This window comes from Corvus kubaryi, unplaced genomic scaffold (assembly GCF_017639235.1).
Source record: "Corvus kubaryi isolate FWS band 111438036 unplaced genomic scaffold, C.kubaryi_AGA036_p1.0 37270, whole genome shotgun sequence".
Lineage (NCBI taxonomy): Eukaryota > Metazoa > Chordata > Aves > Passeriformes > Corvidae > Corvus > Corvus kubaryi.
In genome coordinates this window covers 1493638-1518477 of record NW_024581083.1, presented here as the reverse complement: position 1 = coordinate 1518477, position 24840 = coordinate 1493638, and the positions used below count along the sequence as shown (strand labels likewise).

Sequence of the window (24840 nt, the reverse complement as noted above, 5' to 3'; positions counted from 1 at the left end):
TTCCATCCACCCAGCTGCTGCAGGTGGAACAGGAACTGCTGCCTTCCACCCCTGACCTGCAGTGATGTCTGACCTCTGCTTATCTGTGGCTGCTGCTTCCATCACACCCTGAGCCCCTCCCTCCTCTCCGGTGTTTCTGGCAGGGAAGGGAGGCACAGGCACAGCGAGTGTGCAGGGTCTGGCTGCCCGTGCCCCATCCTGACCCCAGGACAGCAGCACCCCTGAACCTTGCCCAGAAGATGTGCCCTGTGAGCAAGGCTGGTGTTTACACAGGCTCGTGCACCATCATGGCATCACTTATATGGAACCAACAGCACATAAGTCACACTCATTTCCAAGGCAAAACAAATAAGCCCCCACAGGCGAGCTGTTACTGCTGATCAATACGGCAGCATCAACCAGGATTTGGGTTCTCTCCTTAAAATCATTCCGTGCGTATGTTCCGTGCTGTAACAAATCCATTACAGAACCAAAACTTTAAAAAGAAAGACCCCAAATGCTCCATCCCTTCCTATTAAAATGTGTATTATTGACAAAGACAAAATTTTTTTGGAGCCACCGGTATTTCGGAAACGGGCTCAGTAGGGCAGAGGGCTGCAAGAAACTCTCTAGTGTGACACAACAAGGCAGGGTTAGTGCTCTGCTGGTTCCTGGCCACAGCACTGGACAGGAGATGTTCTGGGCATGGGTGACATTCCTGCTGCCCTGAGGACACCACTGCAGGTTTCCCTGGCACTGCCCGCGAGCCCGGCCCGTGCCGGCTGCACAGGAACGCGCAGAGCTCACCCTGAGATTACTGAACAGGGACAATTAACGTGTTAATTCTGGTGGTGGTCATTGCTGACACATTTTTATGTTTAATAACTTACAAAACTCAGGTTTGAGAGGAAAATTAAGGCTCTTCTGCCTTTGAGAAGCTTGGACTTGAGCAGCAAACATGAAAACGCCGTGGGGCATAGAGGCTGTGGCAGAGGGTGAGTGCAGAGCAGGGAAGGTGAACGTGCCCAGGGCCAGGCCCAGAAGTGCCTGTTTTTTACAGGTTTAGGGGGATAACAGAGCAAAAGGAAATCTGGACATTCGATCTCCAGACATCTGTCCTCTCTGAAATCCCATATCACATTAGATTAATGCTATCACCTGCAGTCATACAATGACTTGTGATATTGTGAGTAAAGTCATGGTAGAGTGTCTGCCTTGCTGCATGGCTGGTAAATGTGGGCAAAACAGTTCATTTTTTTGTTTTGGTAATCTTATTTTTTTTGTTGTTGGTTAGAAAATGAATATTAAAAACTTGTGGATAATATCCAATTAACAGCTTGCAGTTGTAAATGGTGGTTTCTTAGTATAACACACCAATAAGTTTTCAATCAAAGCCTGTTTTATCAGACTGTTTAAAAATAAAAAAATAGCCAGCTAAAGCTGGAAAAGGAATCACAGTTCTGGGTATCTCCACATCCCATTTTGGATTGGGGGATTTTTTTTGACATGGTCCTACTCAGTTCCTCAACCAACTCCCACAGCTGCTGGAGGACAGTTCACAAATTACATATTTCAAGATACTGCATCAATTTTAAATCCCTCTGATAGGGGCTTCCAGCACTGACCATGCTTAACACAGGCTCAGAAGCTTTCCTAAGGGTTCCAAATCAGGCCATTTCATCTTTACCACAGCTGTGGGTTTGTATTGTAGGACAAATAAGTGGCACTCCAGACAATGAAAAGTAGGGTTGGAGGGTGTGCTTCCAGGATTTTGCTTTGTTTTACCCCTTTTCTTCTATACCGATCAGGCAACAGCAGTTTGCTTCTGAGACATGGAATTTATCCCATTCTAGTAATTTCTGCTGTAAAATTGGCCACTGACAAACTAACCAACAAAAGTATAAGTGTTTTCCATTACCTTAAGACAAGGAGCCATTTGGCTTAGTTACAGTTCTGTGTTGCTCACTGATGGCCTGCCTGGGTATTATCAAAGTCAGAGGTTTCGTTTTTAACACAAAAATGCTCCTAAATGACATGCAGCTCCAAATTCTGACTCTTAACCATTTCTCTGCTTTGCTGGTACATGATTTCTCAGGCCAGCTGAGGAAGAGCAGCAGCCCCAAGTACCTCATGTAACTACAGCCCTGTGCTGTTACCCTCTTACTGATACAAAACAGGGCTGGCAAGATACTGTAAAAACCTTTGAAATTTGTTTTCCAGTGGTTGCTTCAATGCATCTGCAAAGCCTCGATCCTCTGATTTTAAGTCTTTATATTTGTCATTTCTTAGCATCACATCCCATTTTGCAAGTCAGAGCTGTGGCCAACTTGTAATCAATTCTAGATAAGAGTATGGATGAGTTCAGATGAGTCTGTGCTGAGGGAGAGAGACACTGGAATTCAGCCTGAACCTCACAAGCCTTTAAGGCATTTACATCAAACTTCATGCTCAAGGCAATAAAATCCAGTTCCCCATCCAGAGTCCCACTGGAATTACTTCTTACAGTCTGACTCTATACCTCATTGCCCCAAATTTGCTTGTTCTGCTACATGATTTCAAACAAATAAGTTAACACAATATGTGCTTTGGGTTGCTGCATTACTTGCTTATACTACAAAAACTGTAAAGAAAGGGTGAAATCTTGCTGTGTGCTTTTTATATGCTTATTTATATTTTTACTAAGTTTATAAAAATAGTACTCTGCACTTCTCTGAGGACTCTGTGTGCTTATATATGTAATTTAGGCAGTTACATATACATGTATTTATAGATGAGTAAGCAAATAACACTTCCCTTAGACTAAGAAGAGTGAAAAAGGGCTTCAGTAAGCACTAAACTCTGCTATTCTGTCACATACAATGAGGTCTTGCAAGCAAGAGTCCTGAGCAGGCCAGCCTACAGCTGATCCTTCATTATCCCCATTCCCAAGGTCCACTCATGGACATGGAGTGTTTGTTGGGCAGTTGAACACGAACCTGAAGACCTATTCCTCTTCCCTTACTAGCTGTCCATATCCAAATTAATCATCCTATGACATATTCCTGAGGATGCCACACCAGCTATGCCTCTGTGACTTGTGTTCCCCTCTGCCACCACACTCCTTTGTCTACACCAGGTCTAGAACAATTCCCAAACTCACCTACGCTGTCAGTGAAACACCTGCACCTAACAAATGAAAGCCTCCAACACTTTAAAAGAACTAACCAGAACAAGAAGCATTCTGAAAGAATAACCAGTTTCTAGAATGAAAAAAGGAACCTCTAAGAAAGTAAAACAAAAGAAAACCCAAAAAAAGATTGTAGGAACCAAAACAAATAAGTTACCTGATAGATTAAATGGGAACCAAAACCAATGTTCTTCTTGGTTATCTAGGCACTTAGTAACTACAACAATTTTTAAATACTTTGAAAAGTGCTCTGGAATTAACAGCAAACTGGATCACAGTTGACAAAAAAAGCCGTTTTGCTTCACTGCTTTCAAGGCAGCCAAATTCACGTCATCTGTGAAATGTTTGTCACTGGGGGTAAGGACAGCGATCCATCCTGCAGATTTATGTTTACGAGCATTTTGGAACAAATGTTCTATTTGAACGCCCATATGAACCATAAGCACCCAATATGTTTGGATGACTGCATTCAGTTTTTGTTAGCAGATCTTCAACTTCCCAAACAATGTTTTACCAAATCAATGTGGCACTGCCACATATCCTTCAGAAACGTGGCACGGAGCATATGTGACAACTCTTGTGCATATTCACCAGGGAGTTTCTTTCCACCTACATGTAACCATAGGTCTGTTTCTTTTAATTCATAAAAACAAATGGCATCCATCTATTTTTGGCATTTATGGGATGACTTCAGCATTTGAGTCCCTCACCCCTTAATACATTTATTCCTCCTCCCCTGAGCTGTCAGCAGTGTCATGAGGTTTTACAAAATTTCAGGAACTGAACTCATCTCTTCCAGTTCCACTAACCCACATCATTTCCAAATTAAAATGTTCTTCTCTGGCCTTCGGACAGGTAATACTAACATAAAACATGGAGGAGGGAGAGTTCATTTCAAAAGTGCTGAACACTGTGCAATAGGTAATTACTGATGATGTCACTACTGCCACAAAGTACCTTTATAAAGATATAGGTAAAAGATGTATAGCAGCACTGGTGTTTTACTGGACTGCAGTGCTTGAAAGGGAAAAAAATCGTCAAAAACCCTGCTGGTACCTGATACCCTCACAAAAGCTTAATTCTTGGGGAGAACTGAAAATCAGCTACAGGTGCTGAGGTCTTTTAGCTTTCCTTGTGGATTGCCAATCTTTTGAAGAGATAAACTGCTGGGCAAGGAATAACTCGACCCAGGAGCTGAAACATCACAGTTCAGAAATCCCAGTACCAAGGGACAACCGTAATCCCAAGACAACACACATTGCAAGAGCAGGAGGATAGGTCACCTCCAAAGGGATTTATTCCATCTTGCAGGGGACTTGAGTGATTTAACACTCTGCACTTATCTATAAATGCAGGACTTGTAATGAACGTAAATGTGAAAGAATTATGTCATCAAAAACTGGTAAAAACAGCATCATGAGAAAACTGCATGCCCAATTTTAAGGCAAAAATATGGATAGAAGATGGCTTACTATTAGAAATATGGTTAGTATTATTAAATAATTTTTGCACCTTACTTCTGATATCAACAGAAAATATTGCAGAGGCAGGTTTATGTACAGAACCTCCTGCAAGTCACAGACTTCAATATTTTTCTCTGCAAATTGTACTTTTAAAATTTTTTTAAAGAAAAATATTTTATTTTGAAATCATCAAAACAACCTTCAGGTCATCCTAGACATTGTGATTTCTTAAATATAAATGCTTACATTTCTGAAATGTTCATTCACATTTACTCCCTAGCCATTGAATAAAGATTCTACAAGCCTTACAAACTTGAAGCCACTATCAAAGGATCTTAAAAATTAATGGATCCAGATGACTTTGAAATTTCCTTGCTAGGTGGTGTATATTTTTATAAGTATTTTTTCCTGACATTAGTCCACAAACACATTCTTACAGAGACAGCTGCTACCTCTGCCAGGTTTGTCATGACAAAAAGGACGCCACGTGCACGAAAACTTGTACTCCCAGGTAGGATTAGGCAGAAAGTTTGGATCACAAGAACATACCAGTCACCTTACCTGACCCTTTAGACAAAACCTCAAAAACCTAATTCATACTCAGACCTGACAGCGCTGAAATAAAATGGCCAGAAAAAAGCCCAGCCCCAATTTTTTCTTTCTTGCAATCAAAGCAGTAATTTTTTTGTAAGTAGGTAAAGAGGATACCTGAACAATTGGCTTCACAGGACATTTCTCCCATCCTTCTCAGTCACTCTCCTGAGAGCAGCTGCTTATTGCCCAACTTATTGTGAAGGGCTGGCTGCTCCCCCTCCCCGCCTGAACATTAACCCTTAATTATGTTTTCAGCTGCTCCTCAGGAAGGGAGAGCACCACATTTCTGAAAAGCAGTGAGAGCTGCAGGCAGACAGCTAAAAACCGAACTAAAAACCCAACAAAAAACCCCCACTCAAATGGTTCAGATAATTGTGAGCCCCCCTTACTCAGTGAATTATTTCAGGCAAACCACTTGACCCCTTTGCAGCAGTCATCTTCCCTGTAAGACTGGGTTTAAAAGCAGGATCTAATCAATAGCTGGTGCTGCATATGACCTGAGTTTAAGAATATAAATTAAATACAAAATAAAGTAGGTTCAAGGGTGAAACTTGCATACAGGGCTACTGAAAGGTCACCAAAAAAAAAAGTAGAAGGAAGAAGAAAAAAAACGGGAAAAAAATCAATCGCATTTCTAAAACTAATTTTCACACCAGAAAGCTCCATTTTGCACCCCATGCCACAAAATGCCATTTTTAATGTGTATGAAAAAGTCCTGTTTTGCTGCCCTGAGAGGCAGGCTGGATGCTTTTTACTGGGCTCCTGGAAATGCAGCAAGAACTGCTTATGGGCATCGTAATGCAAATAATTTGCTTTAAGATTTCTTGTGCACCACATCACAGTTTATATACAGCCCAAATATATCTCTTATCTCTTCAAATGAGTTAAATTCTAGGGTTTGTAGGTTTGGTTCGGGTTGGGGCTTTTTTGGGGTGTTTTTGGAAAAGCACCACTCTATATTCTAGCATTAACATATCATGACTGCCGTATAAGCAACTTGTGATTGACAGGATATTGATGCAGAATTTATATAGGGAAATAATCTTGACCGTTCATTCATGAAACTCTCCTGTTCTTTCAAATAAACAATTCCAAAATCCTCATTTTCCCTAGTCAAACAAGAGAAAGGAAGAAGAATCCTAAGTGTGCAAATGCACCTCGGACAAGCTGGGTATGCACATTACCATAGTGCTACTGTGCTGCTCAACGAGTTGGAAAAATAACTCCAAAAAGAGCTTTAAAGAAACCCACAAAAGACTGGAGCAGAGGTTACTTCCACATGAAGATGGAATTCTCTCATTTGTTTCTTTGACATTTATGGGACTACCAAAGGGTAAACAAAAGCAAAATTAGATCCCACAGGCCTTTGGTAGGAAAAAAAAGTGGAGGGAAATGATATTCAGTAGCAGAAATCAGTTGTACAAATGAGACAATCATCTCACAGCCTTTCCCACTGCTGCTGTCTCCACTCACCCTGTGTCATCTGGTCTTAAACAAAAGGGGTTTTATTCTTGCCTACCTCAAAGCTATTATACTAAAGCCATTCTCAGATTTGCACCTAGATAATCAACTTTATTTCTATTAATCTCATAACAGATATCTGAGTGCCTGAGAATTCCCTCTGTGCTTTACTCAGATTTAGATCCTTATTTTATACAGGAAGAAAACATTGCAGATCCAAGCAAAAACAGTGAGGGTTTTTTTTAATAAAACAAAGATCCTCCATAGGATCTTCTTAATATCCATGTAGGATTTACATGATCTGAACTTCTTTTGAGGAAATTTTCAAGTGATGCGGCAATTGAGCTGTTTAAAAGGACTGTATAACATCCCTTGCTGAAACACAGTGAGCATATGTTCTTATAAAAACAATTTGTGATGAAAAAACTCTACAATACAGTTATACCATCACAGTTTAATATTTTTCTTTCAAGGCATATCAATTTTGTATTGAATTGAATTGCAGGTGGCTTTGTTTTTCTACACTTTATCTCATGGAGTCACCCAACTGCAGGATAGCAAAGTCATGGAACAGACTGAATCACTGAATGAAAAATATAATCATTCCCTTCTGGGCTCTAAATGTGGCAAGAAGCTGCACAGGCTTGTTTTAAATAGGCAGCTCTGCTCTCATACAGAAAGCTGCAGCTGAGTTGAGGGCTTGGGTCAGGAAAAAAAGCTGCAGCTGAGTTAAGAGTTGGGGTCAAAAGCAGGGGGATATCCATCTCATTTCAAGGTCAAGGAAGAATGGTGCAGGAAATCAAGTCCCCCAATCAATTACTGAAATTAATTTTTGAGCCTAAGTCATTGCCTTCTGGGAAAACAAGGATCCATTTACCTACCTGTTTTGCATAGTGTTTTCAACACTTCTTAAAATGAAGTTACATTAAAAATAATAATCGTGTTATCCAGAAAAAGTGATGCAGTATTAATTAAGAACTCAAGAAGTTTTATTCAGAGAATCACAGAATGGCTTGGGCTGGAAGGGACCTTAAAGATCATCTAGTTCCAACTCCCCTGCCATGGGCAGAGACCCATTAAAATGGACAGCAAATCCTGGCACACTGTTGCCTATTTACAAAATGAAATATCAGAATTTAATCCCAGTGAAATGTCCAAAAAACTGGAGGCCTCAGACACACAGTGTCTCTGCCTTGAAAGCCAAAAAGCAAGTGGCTCTTCAAAACAGCTTCTGAGCAGGAGATCAGCACTCCCTGCAGACCACCTCCTTTGGGAGATCTCCATTGGGCACAGAGCTGGTGCTGCCAGGCCATTCCCAGCACAGCCTGGCACTGCCAGGGAACTTGCAGGCTCTGCCCAAACCCACCCCCCAAACACCCTTTTCCTCTCCAGTAACAGACATTCGTCACCAAAGAGCTGAAGCGAAACGCAGGGGGAGAGAAAAGAAGAGTGAAAAAAGGACAACTCAAGCTGTGGTTTTAACTTTGTCCAGCTGGGAAGGTCAAGAGGAAAAGGCAAACTTTGTTCTGCTGGTGGACAGTATTTCCAACCCCCCTTATATCCATGGAGTCTGCACTAAAATGATATTGCTGTGCTGTTTTGGCTAGAGACTGCACACGCTGACCTCTCCGTGGCCAGCACAGCACCGGAATAATTTCATACAAAAGGTTTGCATTAAATGTAATGAAGCAAATGACAAAATCAATAAACCTGGAATGGTGTGGCTATCATAAAAATGATGTAAATTCAGAGTTCACTCTGGTTATGAAGCTATTTAGATTCATAATTAAAACCAGTACTATCTCTTTTTTTAGACTAAAACTTCCTTTTGACAATCATAGATGAATGCTGCAGGAAATCTTCAACAAATGTATTCAAAATTAAGGCATGGCACAAAGACAGCATAAATTATACAAAGATAAACTGTAGGCATAGGTTAGCCTAAACACATACGTAATAAAGAAAATTTGATTTTCATACTTTTTCAACTGATGTCACATCCCATTTTAATCAAGTTTTATATCAAAAGGACAGTAAGAATACCACATAGCCTGTTTTTAAATCAAGGTATTTTCTGGAGTTTGTTTCTGTCAGAGAGACTCTTGTAAGTCTATTAAAACAGAAAAGAGCCAAATCTGCTATTCATTACTCTCCATACAAAAGCAGTGCTGCAGCATGGGTGCTGCATCAAAATGTATCTGTGCTTCATTAGGATAAAAGAATAACGAGCCCAGAAAGCACAGAGCAGAGCTCAGCGAAATAAGTAAGCAGATAAGTAATCTCTGGAAATAGCAATAGTCACCCTGACTTTTTGTAGCAGATTTCAAACCCCAGATAATGGATCCCATTCAGGATTAGGGATGAGGTTTTCTTTTATCAAACTGCGGACCTGGCGCTTGTGATCTTGTTTAAAAAATTCCACCAACGTCCCATTTAGGCAAGTGAATGACATACAATTTAGATCTCTAGACTCCCGGATTTTACATAATCAAAGAGAAATTGTAAAAGTGACCATCAAGCCTGAGGTTCTGACACACAAAGACTGGACTATTTCAGTCTCCTGTGCAAAGGATTCCCATCCCTGCGTCACTTGTGTCATGTTCCTGATGGGACACAGCACATCCGTGTCACTCTTCAAACCCCCCTGATGACCAGCTAACGGAGCTCATGGCTAATGGCTGCAGAAGGAGCCCCTCTTAGGCTGGAGAAGGCAATAAATTATGCAAGGCACAAAGCATAGGGAAGATCAGAACAGAATTTGAAGTTGATGGAAAGGATGACTTATGCCTGTGTGGGATACTTCATCTTTCCTGTCATCAGCATCAGGATTTTACCTTATGAACCTTTAAAGTGCAGGCTTTCAATAATGCTTGAAATACATTTCCAGAAAAGGAGAAAACAATTGGTATTTGTTTGTCCTACTTCTACAAGAAATACTAAAAAATCTGTGGTTTGCCCAAAAATTAAAACTAAAACCAATATATACTGCAGTGGATATCCAGAATACAGAAATCGGGTAAATCAGAATAATGTATAACCTTATTATGGGGGTAGTCAGCTCTGATTAGCTCAGAAAAATGAAAATTTAAAAAATATTAAATGCCGCCAAGCATACATCCACCACTACTAAATACTATTGGCTTATATACTTCTATTTTATAAGTAGAACACACTTAAGAGAGATTTTAGCTTTTTATTTATCTGACATTTTACTCGGGGGAAAGCAACCTTTACAGTGAGGAAATCTGTTCCTCAGGAGTGATGGTTCAGCTTTTAATAAGTTGTCAGTGACAGATCCCTTGTGGCCAGTTGACCCCACAACTCCAGACATCCATGAAAACAAACACTTCCTGAAATGCAAGTGGACAAGAGAACAGAGCAGACATCCACTCTACTTAATGCAGATGTTTTTATTTAAAAAATAAAATAAATAAATCAGCGGCGCATTTTCAATCTGTGCAATCAATCTCACTGAAGTACAAGCCATAGTTTAGCACATTCAATGGATTTAAGATCGTTCTGTGCTGCTTCATCCACCTGGTGTTTCATGAGAAAGGGGATTACATAAACCAAAATGTGTTTAAAAAATGCAAGTATGGGCTGATCACACTACCGAATATGGCACAGGTTTAAATACTTCATGAAATGGTTTTGGGGTTACTCAGTATTTATCACGTGTGCTGCAGACTTTGCAGGTTGTTGGTCTGCACATGTCTGTTCCATTGCTCCCTGATGCACATGGGACCATCCCAGGCTGCTGGGGAATAACGCAAGGACGCAGCATTCTCATTAACATCCCTTCTCCTAAAATACAGGAATTTCCTGCAGGTTGGGATCAAACCCTCCAGCTGACCACGTGAACCACAGGATCACAGAATCATAGAACAGTTTGGGTTAGAAGGGACTAAAGACCGTCTTATTCCACCCTCTGCCATAGGCAGGGAAACCTTCTGCTATCCCAGGTCGCTCTAAGCCCTGTCCAACCTGGCCTTGGACACTTCCAGGGTGCCAGGGTCTTGCCATTCTCACAGGGAAGAAATATCTTCCTAATATCTAACCTAAACCTGCTCTCTGTGAGTTTAAAGCCATTCCCCATTGTCCTATCATTTCATGCCCTTCTAAAATGTCCCCTGGAGGGCTGACATAACACTAATGCCAAGCGTTCACAAAAATGCACTATCAAGACTGAAACTGGCTCACTCACTAGCGAGATCACTGCTCAACTGGTATCTCTTAGCATCAGTGCATGTTGCAAAAATCCTATGAAAGTTTCTTCTCAAGAAGGTAATTCTGAGTAATGACGACTACTTACGATGTCAAAAGAGACATGCAAAAGTTTTGGGGTTGTAATGACATTTAAACCCCACAGTATTTCATGACAATTCCAATTAACTGCCAGAGAGCACAGTTATTCAGCACTGCCTCTGTGCATCATATTCTAGAAAAGTGCAGAATTAGCTTTTTATTCCAGACCCCTTGCTCACCCTCAGCCATCCAGCACAAGACTCTTCTGCAAGGGAACGGATACAAGGACAGGGCACACACCCTGTGCCCAGGATTCTGTGCTCCCACAGACTGTCAGGAAGGCACTGATGGTAAACACATCGCCTCTCCAATGCAGCACAGAGAGCAAAAAGGCTCTGCCGATTCACTGGAGGCAGAGGAAAAACTGTGATTATGCAGTTTCTGAACTAAGTTTCAAGTTTTCATCCATGTTCCCAGCAGGCTTTCCCTTGGCTGTGTCTGCAGCAGCTATGACATTCCCGATGAAAAGAGAGTGAGCAGGAAGGCACCTCCAGCTGGGACAAACGAAAACGCAGTCCCTCCCTACACCTTCCTGCCTGCCCAAAGCCAGCCTGCACAGCATTTAGACTTCCTAACTTTTTTCTCTGATTTTTACTATAAGACAGACAAGAGAAGCTATTTGGAAATGTCAGGGCAGGTAGATTTTAGAGGTTAGTGATTCAGAGCATAATAGAATAGGAAAACAAACCAAGGGGCATTGTACACCCCGTGACCTCCGGCAGGAAAGCAGCAGCTCCCTGGGCAGAACCACGAGGGAGCCCCTGCAGGGCTGGGCCACGACTCTCAAGAGACCAGTGAAGCAACCAGTGTCACCTTTAGTGTCACTTGATGCGCTGGCCCTGTGTGTGTGGCTGAGGATGCCAAGAGAGAAACACTTCTGTCTCACAAAATGTCCTCTGCTGCAACTCAGAGTCTCTCTGTGCTCGGCCGGCTCCGCACGTCTCACCTTACCCGTTGTGCGGGGAACATGCGTGTGCATTTCAATCAATCATATCCTTTTAATGAGTTAATTGTGAAATATACGCTTTTTGCATTTTTTATAAGGGCTAGAACAGATGGCAAAAGCTCAAACTAATGTATTCATAAAATTAACTGACGCTGCAGGTGGTGTTTCTCCATAGAAGGTGGTAAGTTTGTAACTTGTTATTTTAATGTTATAATAATGCTGCATGACAATGAAATTTCTAGGAAAGCAAATGTGATGGCCACAGAGATCTCTCTTGAATTCATTATGGCCACTATCACAATGAAGACCAATTACAGGAGATAGAAAGGAATACACTGTTGGAATACATTGAGTCCAGTGTGAATTTACGGACAAGGAGGAGGAAAATTATTTACAAATTTATACAGTTGAAGTAATGTGATCTTTTTGCCCCCTAAAGAGTGCAAAAGGCTTGTCTCAAATGAGATCCCAAATAGCTCTTTCCATGCCTCTGACCTGTTTTGCCAGCTCTTTGTCAAAATAACCTGAAACTTGTTCCATAACAGAAATATATCCTTTCCTTAAATTTTTATGCATTCCTGTTTAAAACATACTGTTCTTTTCATGCACACCATCAAATATAGACACACATTGTTCAGTCCAGTGAGAGATACATAAGCAAATACATAACCCAACATGTGATAATCGATTCTCCTCTAGGCATTTCTTTGCTTTTATTTGAAGCCAACCACTGGCTTCAGAAGGCTTATTCCAGATCTTACACCAAACGAGTGGAAAATCTGGCCAACTGTTTATCTTCCTCCTTTTGTTTTATTTTACTGCAAACTGCAAGAGTAACACTGAATCCTGTACACAAATGTCAAGAAACTACGGCCAAGAATTTCAGAGGGCTCTGGATAATAGCTTCCCTGGAGAACCCAGACTAAAGGAGTTACGTTCTGTAGTGTACCATTTCATTAAGATCTACTGCATATTTATGTATGGCAAATAACTCACAATCTTGCTTTCTTCTAGTGAAATGGCTACACACAAATCAACCACTATTTCCTTGGGTTTATTCATTAGTTTAACTTGACAGATATGTTTAATTATTCCTATGGCTGAATGGCAGAAGCTACAAATATACTCTGCAGAGCTGGCTGTGACGGTTAAAAAAAAAATTACATAGGAACATTTTTATATTTTGTGTAGGTGAATGCAAAATACCTCTCAATGTAAAGAGCTAGTTCAGCTTTTTCCAAAACCTGAATGTGCAATCGAGATGTTTAATTTTTGTAAAAGTCACATGGATTGATGCTGATAGTAGATGCATGCAGAAAAAGAAACAGAATCTTCCAGGAAAAGCCATTTAACAAATAAGGAACTGAAACTAATAGGTACCACAATATTTTACAGTACTCATGGAGCTCTGATTTTCCCCACTGCAGAGGTAATTTAACCACTAGGAAAATAAATGTGTACTGAATAGCAGAAGTGTTAAATGCTACATATGTGCTGGTGTATTTCTGTATTTTAAAAAAAAAATAAATCTAAATGCTTCATTTCTTCTACCACAAGAACCTTTAGGCCTATCAAGGAGGATATTACTCACAATTGCTAAGTGGCCCCACAATGCAGGGAAAGCTGCTTGCAGGCCTAGTGATAGGAGCTATTATCTCAGGTGAGGCTGAGAAGAATTCAGACAGAAATGCAATGAGCCTGTGTTATCAAGACACATGAACATGTTAACTTCTTCTTTTCCCAGTGCTACAGAATCTTACAGCTAAAGCCTATGAGAAATAAAAGGCAGGAGCTGAATATGGATGGAACTGAGTTCCAGTGAATCAAGAACAAGAAACTGCAGCAGCTCCTGACAAAAAAAGCTGTGCCTGTGTCATTCCATGTGGCTCTAGCTCTGAGTGGTGTTTACTCAGGGTGGCTGCTTGGCTCCCCCTCTGCCCTGCTGCTCTGTCATTCTGCCCGCCATCCACACTGCACATGGTCTGATATTCTCCTTTCCTTGGCTGGGAGACGTTCGTAGACTCATAGAATGGTTTGGGTTGGAAAGGACCCCAAAGATCATCTTGTTGCACCTCCTGCCACAGGCAGGGACACCTTCTACAAGACCAGGGTGCTCCAAGCCCTGTTCAATCTGGCCTGGAACACCTCCAGGGATGGGGCAGCCACAGCTTCTCTGGGCACCCTGTGCCAGGGCCTCCCCACCCTCACAGGGAGGAATTTCTTCCTAACATCAAGATCTGCATATCCCTGTTCTGGGATCCTGGCTGCCCTCAGTGAGGTGGGCTGGGCAGGCTAATTCAACAGCAACTGCAGGAATGCCTCACCAGAGAAACACTCCCCTGAATGCTGAGATGTGATACAAGCAGGGGAAACGTGCAGAAATGCAAGAAGCAGCTCTATATATATTTATGATTGAAGGCCATGGCTGACAGCGCTGAGTTAGCCCAAAGCTCAATGAGACCCCAACCCATATACTTTAATTCTTGAAACAAATGTGCTTACTTGGGGCTAGATTCCTGCAAGAAACATTTCCTGTTCTCCAAGTAATAAGTAACAGAAATTGAATACAGGTGTGCTCTGCAGGCTGGCCCTCTCTTGCCCTCTCTTGTTCAGCTCTTAAGGGTCGCTGAGCAGAGTTTATGCATCTACTCTACAATACGTTCAAAGTGCCAGTTTTTCCCAAATTCCCAAATAAATTCACTACTGGTAATGGACATTATGTGCTCATGAAACTTTCTAAAAGCTGTATAATTATTTCTACGTTTCAGTTAGAAATAGACTTACTAATTTATTCTTTGTGTGCAGATCCTTTGACTTTTTTGTACTCAAACAGCAGAAAACACTTCATATGAAAATAATTCACACAACTAAATTTCGCCCACTTAGGAGTTTGCAAACCTCCAGTTTCTGCTTTGGCTTTGTCTTGTGCAAAAACACTGGCCTCCCTGACATTTAAAACTCTTCTTTAGCACAGCCCTAATCCAAGCCCATATTCCTGGGCTCACTGTTCTTCTAAGAGAATGATAAAAGATAGAAAGCTTTTACCATTTAAAAAGTAAGACGGGTTGAAAAATATCTTGAAACACTGATTTTTGTAAGGCTTTCTTCCCCCATCATTTTAACAATTTTTTTTTTTAAATTTTTTTCCTGTATCCATCCAGCTCTGCGGCCCTGGTGCTTGGAGAACATCACCAAAGACTCTCTCTGCTTCCCAGATGCAGCAGCACCTTTGCCCTTAAATTCAGGAAGCAGATTTTTTTACATCAGTCTGCTCCAGCTGGACACAACCTGTGACTCTGTGTCCATTACTGCTGTGGCCATGCTGAGACAGGGTAATTCTCACAGGGTTTCCAAATGGCACCCACTGTAATTTATATCGAGCCCTCAGGCTGCGTGTTTCAGAGCTGGTATCCAGAAGGAATTCATGCCCTGGCTTAGTCCATTGCATCAACTCTGCATTTTGTCCTGAGGGAAGCTTTCCAAGCTGCTGTTAAAGACAGCATTAATCTGGAGACTTTCATCTGGTCTAGCATGTGCTGTGTCCCTATTACAATATCTCCAGAGTTATTATTTTTGTCATGACATCAGGACACTTTGGGAAGGACCTAGAAGAATGTGAGGCCATGTTAAAGGTCAAGCCATGAAAACAGAGACCATTCCATGTCAGCCTTTCCCTAAAGAAATTTTAAATATAAATTGGAAAGAGCTGGGGAGTATGGGACAATATGTAGCTTTATTTCTTGTGCCTTAAAATCTCCAAGATCCCTCACAAACACACTTTATAAGGTGGAAGAACACTGAGACAGTACAATAAATCTGCAAAGTGATAACCATAGAAACAGGCACCCCTGCTGCTCTGCCATCAGCACCTTCGTGTCACAGTCACCAGGCAGGTGTTGGCACAGCTAGATGGCACCCCGAGGCAGAGGCTCATTCTCCTGCTCAGGCACCTGAACACCCCTGCTCGCTGGCATGGTCCCTGCTGAGGCTCAGAAGGGAGAGACTTGGCTGCCAAATGTAGGCTGAGAATGGGATCAGCATATTCAAGCTTCCTGCTTAAAGCTTAAAGAGCTTTAAGTGTTAACTTGGTTCAGCTTGCACCACACCCTTACAGTTATTGCTGGAGAAATTTAAATGTATTTCCAGCCGCAAGTTGGCTCAAAATTGTGCCATGTTTGTCTCAGCAAGTCACAGGTCACTCATCTGTGTCTGGAAGCAACAGCCACCTGCTCTCATGGACCACCTGGGCACAGGATTCATACATTCCTTATCAAGAAAGAATGTCTAGATATGAGTAAAAAGTCTGCTTCTCCTGCTATTTATCTAAACAATCTGTACTCATGGCTCACAACAGCAATCGGTTAGAGTACCAAGCTTTGTGCTCCTGCTGAGCCAGAGGCTGGGCTGGATGACCACTGCAAACCAGAATTATTTCATGACTCTGTGATAACTTCAGTGCTCACAAAGGACAGAAACTGCAGCACAGGGAAGTACGTCTGACACTGTGTCTTTTACAGCAAAACAATAGATAACTGCCTAACTTGGCAGACACAATTTTTTGTTAAAGCTTGAAATCCCAACATTTATACAGTTCCTGTAAACACTCCAGCCAGTCATGCCTTGATATCAGTTCATGGAAAGGAGAAAGCCTGGATCCTTCTGCACTAAGAGTGGGTGCATAAATCAAAACACCTGTGTTTGTTGTGACAGCTTGTCAGAGGTGAACTAAACTCTGAATGCAAACTTTGTTATTTGAAATGAAGTCAGACAACTAACAGTGAATTACAGCTGGGAAAGTTACATTTTCTGAAACAAAATACCATCTATTGTTCCTATAGATCACACAATGCAAGTAAAACTCATGATAACTCATGACAAAAGGGAAGGGACCCATCAGGATCATCAAGTCCAACTCCTGGCCCTTCACAGGATGCCTCAGGAATCACATCATGTGCCTGAGAGCATTTCATTGGGGCAAGATCTCATAACAGAGCACAGGTATGTTTCAAGACTGTTTGTTGAAAAGGGCTTCTTTTCAGATCTCCGTTAGCTGTTTCTTCTCCTAAATTTTAAAAAATCCACACCATTTACGCTGTGTTTCCAACATTTAACACAGTGGGTCTCAGTTGTCAGCTACTGGTGTGGTAACACAGTGCCAACTCTACTGGCTCTGAAAAGCTCCTGAGAGTGGCTGCAGGTTGTCCCAGGAAATCCCGACCCTGCCAAGGCAGTGGCTGGTATTTCCTTGTTCAGTTCACCTTGTGCTGGCTCCAACAAAGCCAACAGTGCGTTAGTGTGCGGGTGTGCACCAAAATGGGTTTCTGTTATATAACAGGTAAGAGCCTCCAACAGCTCTGGAAATACAGAGCTCAAAGTCTTTACTCGTATTTCAGACTACCTTACAGAAAAAGGCTAGGACAGACTGGCTGCATTAGCACAAAAATTTTCTCTCTTTAAAGACTTTTACAAATTATTTTAATTTTAAATACAAGCTGTCAAAGCCTGTACAGTTAACTGCTCACACTTGGGTTTTTTTCATTTTCTGGTATTTGTGCTCACCCACCATGTCTGGGTGCCACATTTTGTCATATTTACTTTCCACATAAGTGATGGGACAGAAACCTGAAACTAAGCGAAACATTTCAATTTCACCCCCAGACCCTACCTGAGTTTTTCCTATGCACATCTTGCCCCAGGACAGTACTGCAGGAAGGGGTGAAGCCTTTGGGTATGTTTTTGTCCTCAGCTCAAAACCTCCCCAGGTGTGTTCACAGGCATGGGGACCAAAGTAGCCTGTGAGGCCTCTGACAAAACCCTGCAGGGCCCTTTGGTGTTGCACAGAGCTGAACACAAGGCACTCAAACTGATAGGAACAGCCAGATGGAACGTGAGGAGAAAGGTTTTCACCACAAATATTAATGAAGTTGTCACTTACAAGTTCTTCACATCAATGATTCCTCGAAAGGCCTTTCTAGGGATTCCTTTTATCTGGTTTTCACTCAGGTCTCTGAATAAGAGAACAGAAAAAAAAATACATTGTGTTAGCAAAGAGAACACATTTCTCAAATCTGCATGAGCTAATGGAACAGCCACGTGCTTGGAAAAGTTGATGCTTCTGGATTTGTTACACCACACGGTGTTTTCAATTTTGTTTCTCTCTCCTCTAGAGGTCTGTGGAATGAGCTGAAATGACTCTCCAACCAAAACCACCAGAATTCCTGATACAAATGACAGAACTTCAAGAAAACATCACTCAAATGTGATCATGACACTGGCACAATGCCATGATTCTCTGTCAGAGTACCTGCAGCCAAATCGTATGCCTTGGAATTGCAATCCTGTAGTGTAAATAATTTTCTCAGCATGCTTCTGTTTGTTTTCTGACTGCAAAAATACTTGGCTACCCCTGCTCAGATTACAGCTTCTTATTTGAAATTAATATTCAGGAAAAACATGACAATCATTCTCCTGAGAACTTTTTAAATTTACATTGAAAAAATCTTAATCTACTGCATTAAGATCCCACTGCATTGTGTATTAATGGAAAAAAAACTGAATCTTTATCCTTGTTTAAAAACAAACAACAAAAAACCTAAACCAACAGCAATTCAAAAAGCCTTTCTAGTACTTAAAGCACATTCAAAAATGGTTTGATCTGCATTGCGAGTGCAGCGTACATTTTCCTGTTACCCAGCCTGCATTCAGGTGCTTTTCCCCTCGCTGAACTATAAATAGTTCCAGGTTCACAGCCCTCTACCAGTGCAGTGGAGGCAGGAAGGAAGGCATCGGGAATGGGAGGGAAATGGACATGAAACCAGAAAGCTAGCATGTTTTTCGTGCTAAGGAAAAGCAGCATTCACCCTGATTTTCCTGCTGGTGCCCTGTCAGCACAGAGAAGGGAGAGAGGTTTCGGTCTGGTTTAGGGGACAAAGGGTGAGGCAAGAGAGTAATGGAAGAAGAAGAAAGGAAGGCAGACGAGTGGGAAAGAAAAATGCAAGAAATAAGCAAATGGAGGAAAGGGAAAGCACAGTGATGCTAAAAGGACAAATAAAGGAGATCCTGCAGAGAACTGCACAGGGCATCATTTGGGGTGACCGTGTCCCCAAGGCTCTGCCCCGTTTTCAGAACGAAACTCTGGCTCTCTAACGATGATTAGGAGGGACTGGCAGCCTTCTGTACTCACCCCCAGACACCCTTTTCTGTAAGTACATTTAGTGTTCAGCAAGCTCCTTTCTGGCCTCCACCAAATTGGTTTTATCAAATGAGAGGCCAGAAATCAGAGCCTGTCACAAAAGCCCACATTGACATTGCGGGTCAAGACGTGTCACGCTGGGCTTTCTTCTGCTTTCCATCAGGCAGATAAGGAAAAAAGGGGACTATGTCCTTGTCATGAGACTAATTCAATTTATACCAGTCATGCAGTCTACACCAAATTCTCAAAGTAGCCACAATTGTCCATTCAGACGATCACAAACAAAAATGTGCTGCTGGATACAAGTCTCTTTTTCAAGTCAGATTAAAATTCTTTGTGACCTTCACAATTTGTTTAACAGTGATCCACACTCTGACCCCTCCTTCACCTCCCCTTTATTTTGCCAGCAACAAAATATTAGTTCTTTAAAGACAGACCTTCAACCCAGACAAATGATCAGGCAACCCAGACAGAGGAGAGAGAATTTCAGATCCAGAAGGAGGAAGTCTTAAGCTGTCACTTTAGTGTGACAGTGAGGCACAGCAGAGCTATAGTAAAAGTGTGACAAAATGGCTTAGCAAGGCAAAAATTAAGGAAGACACATGCAAAGCAGAACAAAAAGGGCTTGAAAAAGTAGAATTGTGTGGTCGAATAAAACCACACTAAATCCACCATCTCAAGTTGCATTTGTCTGGCATTTTATTGTGTATTTCAAATCATGTGTAAAAATAAAACTTGTTTTCAAGTGGTATTTCATAACAAGGGCTAATTTATATATTTGATCTCTGCTTTGTCTTTATGCTCAACTCTTAACCTGCAGCCAGGCAAAACCAGGAGACAGTAGGAAGTTCATCTGTTTTCTATGAAAATCTTCTTGTAAAGTGCATTATTTTTATTCTCTATTAGGCACTCTCCTCTAGCTAACAATACTGCCTCTTTCCATCTCCTGGATCATGGACTGATTCCATAAATCTCTCTAGTGGGCTGAAGAACTGACAGCCTGCATGGCATTAGTGACACAGCATGGAAGAAAATTGACCAACATTTCTTTTCCTCTAACTGCCTTCCCACAATTATAATCATCCTGTTCTGAGATGGTCAGGAAGAGCGTTTCTCTCTTCTCCCTGACATTGTGCCAAACTTTTTTTAAGCATCTTTTATAAGCAAGCAAACCTCAACCAGGCTCGGCCTGTGCACTTCACAAAATTTGCTCTGAGGGAGCAGAAGTCTGTAACAAGAAACTTGTCTACTCAGTTTATCTTGAAGTTCCAGCTTTTTATTCCCTACTTCTCATTGCAGACATAACGGGAAGCTTACAGCAATAGTATGTAAAATAAACATTAGTTATTAATAATAACTGGAGAAAACCAGATTAATGTGAGGCGAAAACAAAACCCTTAAAAGCACACAGAAAAATACTGCAGTATTCAAGAAAAAATAAACACCAAATCCGAAAAAAAAGGTGATGATTACCAATAGATTTCCTATTTCTTAGACAGAAGTTTCAAGCTACCTATTTCCGTAATGGAAGGCAAATCCAATGCCTGGGTGCATGATGTATCCTTAATAGGAAATCTGAAAAATTCCAGACTTAGGGAATAATAGACTTCCAAAAGTCCTCACCCTGAGAGGCATTGTTAGAGAGCTGAAATCACTAGACCTGAGGACAAACTAGAATGTGCAGTACCCTCTTTGCAAGAGTTCCTCTGTGGAGAAAGCACCCAACACAACCAAAACACGCTCATCTGCATCCTGATCAAACAGACGTGTTGAGCTAAGCAAACGTTTCTAGATTAAATTATCCTTCCTGTTTTGATAAATACAGGCTGTGTGCAGTTTCACCTGGCACACAGCCTTGCAGCAGTGCACAGAGCACATCCACCCTGCAGCCGGCCCCAGCTCAGTGCAGTGCAGCAAGCCCTGGCTCCTTCCCACAGGTCCTGTCTGATGGGAACAGCGTGGACAGGCAGCAGATCACAGAGGACCTTGAGCAGAACAGCACAATGCCCAACCAACAGCTTCCACAGCAAACAACCCCCAAAGGAAACAGCATCCTCATTTCTGAGCTGGGGGAGCCACAGAGGTGTTAAAGAACTCGGAATGCCACTTTGCACAGGGGAGAAAGGCAGGAGCTGACAGAACCCAGCAGCTGTGGCTCACATGCCCTCACAGCACGGCACACTGCTGTCAGTCCAACCCAGACTCCAGCAAGAGTTGGCACAAGCCAATACCTTTCTTAGTTTTCATTTTAATTTAGCTAAAATGCTTTGGACACAGATGAACTCCCTCTGCAAGTCTAATATTGTTTTCCTGATCTTCAAATGTGAATTGCAAGTGCCTTACTGATAAAAGGATTGGAAAGGGAAAAAACCCCATCCAAAAGTGCTGACGTTTCCTAAGTGCCTCCGCAGTCTTTGCCGTAGTGCTGGTTTTGGCTTTCTGCTTTAACGCTGCCTATTGCATCCTAAGTGGAAATTCAGCTATCTAACAGAGCAATAGAATACATTAAGACTTTTTCTTTTATTATTTTGCCAGTAAGAGAACATAAATCACTTAATTGGAACACAGACCCTACGAGCATCCATAGAATGAATCTTCATTTGAACTACAGATCTAAAACATTAGAACAACTGGTTAAATACAACTTGCAAAGTTACAAAGGTACTGAAAATAACATATATTATATGAAAACCAAAAAATCAGCAGTGATGGCATTATGCTTAGGATTTCTCCCTTTTCAAATACAAACAAAAAAAACCCCACCCTTTGAGGATTTACCAGTTATTTTCCAAACCTTTTTTAACACATGGATTTTCAAATTTAAAAAGATTGTTTTTACACAACTGCCTGAATAACAGCTTGGTTAAGAAGTATTTAACATGGTTGAACACTAATCTTTAATTATTTCTCCCACTCAAATGGGCATGAGAGATCACCATGCAGTGTTATCCAATAAAGAACTCGGCTTGCCTTTAATGTCTAAAGAGTTTAATACAAAGACTTAAAGAACGAGTCACCCAGAGGAAATTCTTCACAGCCAAACATGTATTTTGCCCAGTATGTTATTGTATGCTGATTCCATAATAAAACTGCAAACTCACAGAGTTAACCATTAACACGTGGAAACAATGGTTTAGCCAAAATGAAGGGAAAATGCAGCCTAACAAACCTGATTCCTTTCTTCAGGAGCCTTTCAGCTTATCCACAGTTCAATTGCTTCCTGGAATAAGTCAGGGGGGTTCACACACAGCTCTCTGTAGCAGCTGATACAAAACCATAAGACCAACACTGGTTCCTTTGACTGGATAGGGGACTTGAGAGAGCAAAATAAGATTGTTTCCTATCCCCTCTTCTTGCCACAATAATACTGGAAAGTTAATGTTCACCTGCTTTGCAAAATAAAACCAATGAAAGGTATGACTCCTGATTTTAAGAAAGTGCCAGCTGCCACATCAGTGTCAAGAAATTAGCACAATGCCCACCAGCTTTGCTCTGGCTACAGAATGTGCAGCTGAGAGAAATGAGAATTAGTTCATCCCTGCTGGTAGCTTGTTTACATTCTTTTACAAATTAGGATTTCTGGGTTTAAAACATTTCAGTCCAAAGCACTGATCAAAATTAAATGAAATAAAATGTTCCTGAGGTTTTGTGCATTTCAATATTTAGTGACTATTCTTCAATCTAACTTTTCTATACAACTGGACTAAAACCAGACTGAGCTACCCCACTAAAGGTCACATACTTAACACAATCTGGTCACTGCAATTTGTCTCATTAGAATTAGTTTTAATTTGTACAACATGTTACATATAAACTCTATCCTACAATGTTTTACTGAATTAAGTAACACAATTAAGGAGTTAAAGAGTAACAGATGGGGAAAATTAGAGACTATAATCCAAAGATAATAGGTATCTCTAAGTAACATGTAATAAAAGATAAGCAAGTGAGCAATGATACAAGTCAGCTTTTTCATAGAACAAAAGTTAAGGGAAGATAACTCCTACAGTCAGAGAAGAGACAGGGCGAGGGGACCAGTGCTATCTAGAGGAAGAGTCTGCAAGAGAAAAAGAGGTAGAAAGACCAAGGAAATCCATAGAGAAAAAAAAAGTTTACTCAACTGTATCTGTAACAATTCCAGCACATAACGTTGTGCAGACATGATGTCTTTTTCTTTTAACTAAAGGCTTGACATCCCCAAGGAAGTTTTTTGTCTCACAGAGTTTCTGTTACAATCCACAACAACTTTCAATGCCTCAAACCGTGTTTAAAACCTCAAGCATGGCAAAACCCATCACCACACCAGCAGCAGAGTGGCTGCAGCTCAGATGCCCTTCAATTGCTGCAATTCCTTCGTGCCCATGTCCCAGTGATGGGAGCAGTGGCACAGTTCAGCTGCTCCCAGAGCAGTGCAGGAGGATGCTGGCCTGGCTCCAGGAGCCTGTGCTTCCAGAGGCTGAGCCAAGCGCGTGAGGACCCTGCCCGAGGGGTATGAGAAATGGATGTGAGTCACTTGCACAGGAAATGTGTCTGGAGGTACAAACACCAGCACACACAAGCTCAAGGATGCAGATGTAGAGAAATCAGATCAAACTAGACTCTGCAAGTATGTCCCACCATGTTATTTAAAATGCCTTCGTATCACATGAAGCTAGCATTCTGTTTGCAGCAAGGAATAAAAGAAGGATTTTTCCTGCTCTGCCAAAATCATGTGGCAGCTTTTTAATTTTTTTTTTTTAATTAAAACTAATATTTAGCATTTTCAACAACTAAGTATTATTCTTACCTAGGATCTATTGTCCTAGTATTTCCAAAACTGTTCAGTATTAGAGTTTTTCCTGTTCTACAGACAGATTAAAAAATAACTGAATCAACTGTTAAAGACAATTCAGGAACTTTGAGCCTTGTAAATATGCAAGATAAATTCAAGATATTTATCATCTTCCAGCTGGGAAATGCATTGCCCAAATCAGCTCCCTCCAACAGTAATTAGAACAAGCTGTGGCAAGTCTGACACTCTCATCATCACCTGTGTCCTCAGGAGGGTCTCGGTGCAGGAATGGCTTCTCCCTCTCAGCAGGGTCAGTGTAAAAATGGTATTTACTGTAAAGCAGCACTTGTAGCCCTCTATCTAAAGGAAAAATGGGAAAGTGTTGTTGCTGATGGGCTACAAGGCAAGAGCTTAACAACAGCAGTGTTGTAAAGCATTACTCTGTGGAAACTTGGCATCGCTGCTGATTTTCTAAAAGGAAAAAAATTCCTTCCTCCTACTACTGCACTAAAAGTAAAGATGGTGACAAGCATCTGAGTTCTGCAAAGCAAGAGCAGGTCCTGCAGATGTTGTGCACCCTGAACAAGGTGACTGTATTTTTACTAAATACAATACAGCTGGCTCCCAATTCATGCTCTGGGAGGCTGTAGGGGAAACTCCGGTTTGGTTTTGTTTTGTTTGTTTTGAGGAGGGAATTTAGCTCAAAAATTCCAATTAAACCAGTCCTCACTGCTTTCACACAGTCACGCACTGCTGCACAAGCACTACTGCTAAGCCTCCAGAAGATAAACACCACGATTTCTCTGTTGATCCAGTTGTACTGTGAAGTGATAGATGTTAACTCTGTACTTCTATATTTCAGCACTTACGCAAAGCCCCACATAGCCTAATTAACCCCAGTCACACGCACCTTCATTCTGGAGAACAGGACACTGAGCAGAGCTGCAGCTTAAAGATTTGGGA

General features: G+C 41.4%; 1 protein-coding gene across 3 annotated transcripts in view; it reads right to left on the bottom strand.

Annotated features, from left to right (window-relative positions):
- Positions 1 to 24840, bottom strand: part of SLIT3 (slit guidance ligand 3) — a 468178-nt gene that overhangs the window by 212493 nt on the left and 230845 nt on the right. For all 3 annotated transcript variants that reach the window (XM_042025380.1, XM_042025382.1, XM_042025381.1), the window contains one exon: positions 17850 to 17921. In XM_042025380.1, coding sequence (XP_041881314.1) covers positions 17850 to 17921 — 72 coding nt within the window. The remainder of the gene's footprint in view (positions 1 to 17849; positions 17922 to 24840) is intronic.